Source organism: Camponotus floridanus, unplaced genomic scaffold, assembly GCF_003227725.1.
Source record: "Camponotus floridanus strain SB8 unplaced genomic scaffold, Cflo_v7.5 scaffold63, whole genome shotgun sequence".
Lineage (NCBI taxonomy): Eukaryota > Metazoa > Arthropoda > Insecta > Hymenoptera > Formicidae > Camponotus > Camponotus floridanus.
This window is the reverse complement of record NW_020229803.1, coordinates 1,118,486-1,129,228: the sequence shown is the minus strand read 5'-3', so window position 1 is coordinate 1,129,228 and position 10,743 is coordinate 1,118,486. Positions and strand designations below refer to the sequence as shown.

Below are 10,743 nucleotides of genomic sequence, written 5' to 3'. Positions count from 1 at the left end.
TATATCAAATAGTTGTGTAAAACACTTTAAAAATTTCTTCTAACAATAAAATAACTTCTCTTACACGAACTTTTCACGAAATTAATTTAAATGGCCACAAAATTAATTTTATTTTCTTATGTTATTAATTAAATTATTTATAATGATTATTATTGAAATGATTATTATGATGATAATTATTTAAAAATAAAAAAAATTAATATTCTAATAGAATAATTACAAAATATTATTTAAAGTATTTTTACTGTTAAAAGAAGTTAGTAGTAGTTAATTATGGTTCTTAACATATATAAACATATATCTTAACATATATCTTTACGAAATTAGTCGTCCAAAAACGCGTGCGCGCGCGCGCGCGCGCGTGTGTGTGTGTGTACAGGGGGTCTGTTGTATCATCTGCCAAAAAACCATAAGTAGATTTCGTTAAGTCGAATTGAAAAGTCCTATACCGTTTTGCAAACAACTTATTAATATCTCGAAATTTTGCGTAATTATTTGTAAAAGGATATAGGACTTTTTAATTCAGTTTAGCAAGATCTACTTAATTTATAAACAGGAGAATATGTAATATTATTGCACACATTAATTATTACATTGTAATTTTTAATGTATTAATATATTAATGATAAAATTGCAATAACTTGTAAGACATAAAATTCTGTTTCTGTAGGCGCAGTAGGAAGGTACCCATATGAAAGAAAAATGGGACTCAGTGGATGCTTAGTGCCAATAGTCGAGTTTGTAGACAAGCTGTAGAAAAAGAGATATATAAAATATCTATCTATATAAGATCTATACATATAAGATATATATATATTATATCTATATCTTATATCTATTTCTTATATCTATTTTCATCTTCTCTATCTTATATCTATTTTATTATATCTATCTCTAAGATATCTATAAGATATATATATATTAGATCTATATATATTATATATTATACATATTATATATATATAAGATATAGATATATATTATATATATATAAGATATATATATGTATAATATATAATATATATATATATATATATATATATATATAAACATAATATCAATAAAAGTAGCAATTATGCGGAAATCAATAAAGATTTTATTTTATGTTAATGTTTTGTTGTTGTTTATTTCATTTGATATTGTAGTATCAAGCTTTAAATTTCCATACCTATTTATACCTGTTTATTTCAATTATACTTAATTAATCAATTATTACTTAATTATTAATTATTTATACCTATTTATTTCAATTATATTTAAATTGTGCTCTGTAATTATAGAATTTTTATAAGTTCGTTCTAAAGATAATTTTTCTCCTTAAAAATCTTTTCACTTAATTGAAATAATCAGAAAAGTTTTTCTACTTTTATTAATTAAATGATTTATAACATAAGAATGGACAAATAAATTTTCTTATGGAACTTTCATAGAATATTCTCTTTCAAGACATTTATCTTTTATAGGTTTTGTATTCTGAGCAATAAGCGTTGTTCACTTCTATTTCTAATTACAATGAGTTATTTAAATAATTGATTTTAATAATATTTCATTAATATTAATAAAATCAATTATTTAAATAACTCATTGCAATTAGAAATAGAAGTGACCAACGCTTCAATCATCTGCAACCATCTCCAACCATCTGCATTATCAAGTGAGAAATCTTTTGTCATGTACAAGAATTTTTATGATCCATCGTGATGAGAAGTACTACGATAATCAGGACATATTTTATCCGGAAAGATTTTTGAGAAAAAACAATAAGATGTATCACAATTCATTTCATCAGATATCATTTGGATTTGAATCAAAAATGTGCATGGTCTAACGATTTGCTATATTGAAAGTACTCTTGTTGTCTCATTTTGTTAGTCCAATATAAACTGAAATTATGTATAAAATTACCTTTGAAATTCTTCTTCTTTCTTCTGAAATTCTTCAGAAAAATGCAACAAATATACCGAAAGGCGGATTCTGGTTGAATATACATCGTAGAAATGATATGTGCATCCCACATTCTACATAGAAAAATTTTGAAATTTAATTAGAATTAAACACCTCATAAGAATCATTAATTCCAAGAAATCTTTAAAAATTTGAATCAGAATTATAATTCAGACTATTAACCTTTTACTAATATTCCTTAATAAATAATATAACATAATAATATATGTATGTAAATTGCAAATCTAAGTATCTTTTTTTATTTGTTTTCTTTAATGTTGTTTTCTCTAATGTTCTCCAAATTATTTTCCAATTTCTATTAACTACATTACAATTAAATAATATATTTAAAACGTTTTGCTTAGATAGAAATTTACAATTAATACTAACTTAATTAGTACTTGATTCTTAATTTTTATTAAAAATATAAGAAACGTGGTCATTAAAAATTGTGATAATTTAACAACTCACTACGAACTGTTAATTTATTAAGGAATATTTCAGCAAATAAATATTTTAGCAAAATAATGATAGCAAAATATTATTTTTATATTAATAAGTTATAAATAAACACATTTTATTATTATGTAAAAGATACGAAAAATTTCGATTTTTTTAAAATACAAAATTTATAATTTATATATTTATTAAATTTAAAAATCAAAACACATATAAGCGAAATAATATAACATTGATTGATTATACATCATTATTATACATCATATTTCATAAGAATCTACTTTTATTTATTATCTCATCAATACGACAAGATTAATTTTATTAATATAATTTGATTTGATTGTTATAATTTGATTGTTTTACTTTTCATTTCCGATTTTTCGAGTCTTTTCAAATATCGGAAATGAAAATTAAAGCAGTTGTATCAAATTATTTCGAAAAAAAAATATAGAAATCGAATAAAAAATAATATGTATCATCTAATGAATTCTCAAAGATGAGAGAAGATAAACCAAGAATCTTGAGAATTCTCTACAAAAGATAAAAATTAAAACAACACGTATTACATTATTATATGTATATATCTTTTCAAATTTATATATGTATGTTTTTCAGAAAGATTCGTATTCCTATTTTATATTTAGCATTACTTTCGATCATCTGCTTATAAATAATTTTCTCTTATAAATAAAATATTACATCTAGCTAAATATTAAAAAACTACATTTAATTAACTCAATATATACTTGAATATATACCTTCATTTAGAATTTATATATAAATTATTTATAAATATACTCGAATTTATATGCAAATTATTTATAAGTGTACTTGAATTTACATGTAAGTTATTTATAAGTGTAAAAACTTACTTTCGATATCATCAAGATTTTAAATCGATTGACCAAAGAAAGAAAATCAAGACAACACTGAGAAAAATATCCGGTGAAAAGGTAACGAACGGATATTATATCGATCACTTTAATCAGAAAAAAAAGAAACCAGTCAGATATCCAATCAGAAAATATCGATCGATCGGATATCTGATCAGAAAGTTCAAAATTCGGAACTTTCCGATCAGATATCCGATTAAAGTGATCGGTATAATATCCGTTTTACCTTTTCATCGGACATTTTTCTCAGTGAAGATATATTTACAATGCAAATATTGATAATTATCAGCAATAAAAAAAAATTTACAAGAACTGACATTTTCCTTTTTAAAGCGATTATTTATGTTAATCATTCTTGACTTTTATACTGCATAAACTTGATTGAGCTCTTAAACAAAAAAATTATTTTGTATGTAAAAGAGAAATATACTTAATTATAAAGTCCGTTCTTCCAAGACAATAATTATTATAATAATTATCTTCCACGATAATGACAATAATTATTGTAATAATTATCTTCCACGCAATTTATTCATACATATATACACATACACAACCACACACACACACGCACCCGCACGCGCGCGCACACACACACACACACATACACACACACACAATATATATACAGGGTGTATCCTAAAAAGGGAAATATTGCAATAGTAGATTCAAGAGACAAAAATAAGAGAAAAAGTTTATATAAACATATAAACAAAACATCACAACATCAAGAAAAAATATGTAATTTGCAATTAACAATTCCATATTTTTTTCTTAAAAACAACTATGTTTTCTTTACACCAATTCCTCTCATTATTTTGTACATAAAAGTATTAAGATGAGATAATCAAAAAATGAATATTTTACAAGATATTTTATGGTTTATGTAAAATTAAGAAATGATTTCAAGCTTCATAACTCGAAAAGTACTTTATGGAAAAATAATTTATTATAGTGTTTTGGAAAGCTTTTGAGGTAAGCTACAAGAATATGCAATGAAAAATAGGGGGTTCCATTTAAAAAAATGGTCTGAATCACTGGTCACTTCCGGTCTGAATCCTATTTCTGGCCGGAAGTTAAAAATATTACCATTCGATAGGGCGCACCCGATTTATAATAAAAATGTTTTTACTTTTTTGAAATAACCATTTCTCTAGTTTTTAAATGGGTGGTACGGGTGGTCTGAAACACCCTGTATACACATGTGTGTGTGTGTGTGTGTGTGTGTGTGTGTGTGTGTGTGCGCGCGCGTGTGTGTGTGTGTGTGTGTACACGGATTTTCTTTTATTTTTAACTTTTATTTTTCTTCACTAATATTGTTTTCAATATATTTATATAGAACATAAAATTTATAAATTACATGATGTTAATTTCATATTTTTATATTAAAAATAAATAGTGAACATTTTACATTTTCTCCGTCTAAGTTCTTTTTATTTCGCTTAATTATTATTCAATGTCAAGAATTATTATGATGTCAAGAAATCGATTAAATCAAATTACTGTGGTCAACAATTACATTATCTATAATATGTAGATTTATGCGCACGTTTCTACAATATGCAATTCATTTCATTTTATATCATCAATCAATTTTTATAAATAGAACACGTAATAAGTACAACATATAAATACAACTGAAATATTCATGCGTTCATATCAGTTGAAGTAGTCGAGAGAACTGGAATCGGTATATCTTACATTCCAAACAAATAAAATGAAAACTCTTGCACTTGTGACGTGTTTCCTGGTAAGTGAAAAATAATACATGAATTAGCCGTTTCTGAGACAATATGTGATCAAATGAAAAAAATAATTTTGCTATTTTTTTTCTTTATTTACATCATTAAAGAAAATATGCAATATTGTATTCCTACTTTTTCGCGCTCTTCCTGCACTTTGGAATTTTGATATATTATAACTACAATAGAATTTTTGTTAAAATTAAAAATTTGATTCTGTTAAATTTAATATTTCTCTGTACAAATTTTTATAAACACTAATATCGTATCTTTCTAATCCCCAAAAACTTACCTTTTTAAAAAAAGGTAAAAAAAGGGCGCCAAGTTCATGCACTAATTGTATCCAACTGTCATATTGTCTATAAAAATAGTGATATAAAAAAATTGCGCCAACTAAGAATAAAAATTTGTACAAGATAAATAGTAAAAAAAATTTTAATTAAAAAAACTTGGCGCTGCCAACTTTATTAATATATTGTTCAGCTTAAAAGTCTAAATTTTCGAATCCAGAAGATCTTAAGAGAATTAATAATAAATTAATAAATGTCCAGCAATTATATTTGCTGTTAAACATATATTTAATAATAATATATGCCAATTTTATTTCGACTTTGCATTATGATATTTCCGTTAATAGATCACTCAGCGCAAAAATGAAGATACTTTCTTTATACAATTCAAACTCGCTCTATCGATTAAGGCTAGTAAGAATTCGATACGTTCAGCCATTGTTAAAATCCTATAATCTAAGTTACTCTCAACTGTCCGACTCGCGTATAGATGCGACAGAGTGCTGCGCAATGCTTCGCATGAACTTGGCGCGAGACACTACCGTGTCTCTTGATATCATAATATACAAATTATGTAACAATCTATTGTAATTGTCGCTAAATACGGTTTTGGATTTCCATATTGATTCTTCTTTTTAATTATTATAATCGTATAGATACATGAAGAACTTAAGAAAACTTGTGAAAAATATTGAATAAGCTTCATATATACAATAAGTCAAAAAAATAAATTATAATTTATATATTCGCGCATCATTTTCTCGCCACGAAAAGGGGGGACGGGTCATTTTTCGGCGCGGTATTGAGATATATCGCAAACCACCATCATGTCTCGGAGAGCGACCCGCCCACCGCTTCGCCGCGTTCGTAGTATCGGATTACGGTGGGACGACTCTCGTCGCCGCGCGCTTTTACTCACGCAGATTGGCCGATCTTTTTTATTTAATATTTCGTTAATTATTGCGACAATCCCAAAGCTATACCGGTCATTTCTTGTTAATTCGAGCCAATCTACTTATTTATTTCATTAAGGTCGAAAATCGACGGACACCCTGTATAGGAATAATAATGATATACATATGAATGATAACAGAAAATATGAAGATAGTAATTCTCTTTCTCCTTTATATTTTTCAGACAATTTCCTTTGCTGTTGATCCTCCAGTAACACAGTTGTACAATTATTATGCAAGTTGTATCAAAGAATTTAATGTACAGGGTAAATCGATAATATCACAATTAAATATTGGAATTAAATAAATATAAACTATAAATTAAAAAATTTATTGAATAAAAAATTTGTATTTCACAATTTTCAAATATAACTTTTATCATAAACATAATCACAATAGGCGTTTTCAAAACTCCTAATATTTTTCTTTCAAAGTAGAAAAGAAAGATAAAATTGAGATATAATTTTTTCTATTCAGATTAGTAATATTAATATATTAAAACTAATTTAATATGCTACAAATTTTTTGCATTAACGATTATGCTTTGCAGAAGATAACATTAAATGAATAGTTAATAAATAAATTGTTATATTTAAATAATTTGAAATAACTTTACATTTATATAAATTTAATTGTCAAATTATACATGCATACATGAAGTTGTATTATTAAATTTTAATTCATATATTTTAGAATGGACACCGGAAGTATGTAAATGTGTAATGGAGAAGTACAAAGTGGTACGTATCTATATACACATAAAAATTAGAGAAACAAACTGTAATATAAATAAAGTTAAAACATAATAAGGTATTTAGGTATCTAAGTTCAAATAATAAAAAATATAAAAATTTTTGTACCAAAGTAAAGAAGAAGTGATTTATTATTTTGTACAATAAATAAAATTAATTATAAATATGTCAAATAATAAAAATTATAACATTTCTTTACTAATAATTCTTAATATAATTTTCAATATTAGCATATCGATTCCAAATATTTAAAATATCTAAATCATATTCAAATTTAAATTTTAATAAAATTTAATTTTAATTTGTTTTAAAATTTTAGCAGTTTAGCAGCATAATTATCGATTATTTTTACTCGCAACCAATTTGGAGTATCATTAACAATTAATTATTGACATGCTAATTTTTGTAATAAAAAAGAATTTGGAAAATTAAAATAATAATAGTATTACTAAAGGAATATCTTAAAATTAATTGCGACACATAGTTAATTTATTTATAAAGAGAGAAATAAACTATTCTTTTATAAAACAACAACAGCAATGTATACATTTATATGATTGCAGACATATATTTATTATACATGGTGTCTGATAACGTTTTGTAATCCCGAAGTGCGAAGGTAGATCAAATCAAATTAAGGAAAAAAATCCTCTATTGTTTTACGATATTCGCAATAATTAACGAAAAATTAATTATAGAAGCTCAGCCAATCTGTACAAGGATGAGCACGCGACGAAAAAGGCCATCCCACTGAAACTTGATATTAGCCGCTCGACGAAGAGATGAGCGGACCTTACTCACTAAACGTAACGCTGAAACGCTGCACGCCGCCATCATGTTTTGGAGAGCGTCCCCCACCGCTTCGTCGCACGCTTATATTTGCATGGATTGGCTGAGCTTCTTTAATTAATTTTTCATTAATTATTACGAATATCACAAAACAGTAGAGGACCTTTCTTCTTAATTTGAGCCAATCTACCTTCACCCTTCGAAAAAAGTTATCAAACTCTGTATAATTACAGATTTTTTTAAAAATACATAATTTGAATTATTATTTGCGTATGCGTGTGCGTGTGTATGTGTGTGTGTATGTGTGTTATATGTGTTATATGTGTGTGTGTAATAATATTATAATTTTAAGCAATTGCTTTACTATTGGAATTGTTTACAATTAAAGTTTTTAAAAATGAAGTAAAAGCGATTGACAATTACAGCAATGAGTTATGTACAATCTGATGTGATCTTTCACATTTTGTAAAGGAGAATAAAAGACATAAAAGATAATATTACATGTTTATATTTAAAAGATAATATTATATGTTTTCATTTAATTTCATGAAATTTTTCGATCGTAATTTGCAATTATATGTATAAATCGTATAAATATAGTTGTTATATTAATTAATTACAAAAATATATATCTTCAATCGCTTTAATAGCATATTTTTTTAAAATATATATTATTTGAATGATTTTTGCAAACTTACATCTTTTTGAAATTTGTTAATAATAAATAAATAATACAATTTTATCGATCTTTCAGATCGACGAACAAGGTTCAATCAACAAAGAAAAAGTTTTTTTTAATATTGATAAACTCATTTCCGATCCGGCCAAGTTGAAAAAAACGAAAGACATCATCACCACATGTCTTCAGCAAGGTAAATAAAACATAGATATTCAGTATGTATATAGTAATTTTTTTAATAATCTGTAATTTTTTTGCTTTACAATTAGAAATTATATTTAAAAGAAAATTTTCTTCTTCTATATTATAAATAATATTCATTAAAATTATACATAGTAATTATTTTGTGTAAAGCTAAATTATTTTCAACAACTTACTTTATTTCAAATTGCATATATTAATTGCATATTTTATATGAAGCCCAATCAGGAAGCAATGATGAAAAGACTATGTCGTTTATACGGTGCGCAATACATGTAACAGAGCTATTTGATAAGCCTGAATAAAGGAAGAAAGTACATTTTTTCTCTTGCGTAGTATTCATATAATAAACTAATAAGTAATGTAGCAATCTCGCGTATATGATTAAATATTAATAATTCTGATTTTATAACTATACATTCTCGAAGATTTTATATAAAATCTTCTTGTCTTATGAATTGTAATTAACTTTGTTGTATGCTTGTATTCAATAAAATATAATACTTAATCCTTTCTTAGAAATTATAAAAAAGAACCGGTCTGCAGTATTAATATTACGATTAAAATATTATAAGAATATTATTTCCTTTATAAAAGCGTATAAAAAATATATTATTATAAAATTATTATAAATATCAATATAAAATTAAATTTATAATATAATATTTAAATTTTATTATAAATTATTATAATAATATATTATTTATAATAATTAATTGCTGTTATACACTGTTATAAGAAATTTTAAAACTTTTTTATATCGAAGCAATAATCGTATACGCACGCTGTGAACTCCGCTTGAGGGACAAACTCGCTTTGCGTGTATGCGAATATATGTACGTGAGTCTGAACCTGGAGAAAAACGAAAAATGTCACAATTTTGATATTCGATCTTCATTTCACAGAATTGACTGCACCGATTTTATTCAAACTAGTCGCAATCAAAAGCTTATATCCACATTATATAATAAAAATGTCGTTAGATTTTTTATTACTGCTTTAGTTTATTAAATATCTTAATCGAAAGTTTACTTGACATGAAAATTTACTTGGTAGCGCCGCATTGAGAATAGTGATTCTCAACTCAATGCTTGGACCTGTTTTTTATGTACTTGGCTTTGCGATGCTACCGCGTCGCTCGATAACATATTTCTTGTCGATTTTATACTTCAAGTCACATTAGTCACTTCGATTTCTAATAAAAAAAAGCATCTAATAAAAAAAACATCAAACCTACTTAAATAATCAATTTCGAATATATAATTACTTTTGTTATAAAAATAATAACTCGTGAAAAATTGGTCATATTTAATTTGTCATGTATATAATATTCATGACAATCATCAAAAGTTTACTTAGGTTGAATGATGACAATAAAGATTGTCTGTATCTAATCGATCTAACGGTCCAATAATCCAAGATAAAAGAGATATTTATACGTGATATAAACTGCTATAAATTCCAAGAATAGAATTAAAATTTCAATTTGTCTATATATGTATATAAAAATGCACGAATATTATTTTATATAAATTTCACTTTTCTAAACTGCGGAAATCAAATATAATAATAAGTAATAGCTATTTTGCACTCGAGAAAAGATTAATGCGACAATCAAGCATAAAAATAAACTCATTCGCTGCTAATCTAAGCAACGCCAAATTTAAAAACAACTTTCTTTCTAAAATAATTAATAGAAAATGCAAAACGTATATTGTGACATTATTGTAATTTTGTATTAGATATTTCTTTGCAATACCTTTTCGGGCAACTGAACCTGACATATGTCAGTTCAGTTTTCAAATTTTAAGATGATGGATCTATCATATTGATGTCTATGTAAATTTTCTTTAATGTAAATTTTCTTATAACTTTATACTTATATATCTCAACGAAAAAAATTGTACGGCGGTAATCGAAAGTGAATTGAAAGGTGAAAGTGAATACTATACGATGACATGGCAGAATTATTTCAAAAAATTTGGTTTCTCCACAATAAATTCATGAAATTGGCCAAAATAATGATTTTGGGCTATTCAAC

General features: G+C 25.3%; 1 protein-coding gene and 1 long non-coding RNA gene across 2 annotated transcripts; one reads left to right on the top strand and one right to left on the bottom strand.

Annotated features, from left to right (window-relative positions):
- Positions 1-629: 629 nt before the first annotated feature.
- Positions 630-3,348, bottom strand: LOC112639418. Its single transcript, XR_003123505.1, has 3 exons — positions 3,276-3,348; positions 1,906-2,018; positions 630-750 (listed from the first exon to the last, which is right to left on the bottom strand). It is a non-coding gene; the product is annotated as an uncharacterized LOC112639418 (long non-coding RNA).
- Positions 3,349-4,918: 1,570 nt separating this feature from the next.
- Positions 4,919-9,028, top strand: LOC112639415. The gene is made up of 5 exons (XM_025413249.1): positions 4,919-5,046; positions 6,466-6,547; positions 6,975-7,021; positions 8,577-8,694; positions 8,922-9,028. Exons 1-5 carry the CDS (start codon positions 5,014-5,016, stop codon positions 9,005-9,007), a joined length of 366 nt encoding a protein of 121 aa, XP_025269034.1. The 5' UTR covers positions 4,919-5,013; the 3' UTR covers positions 9,008-9,028.
- The last annotated feature ends 1,715 nt before the right edge of the window (positions 9,029-10,743 follow it).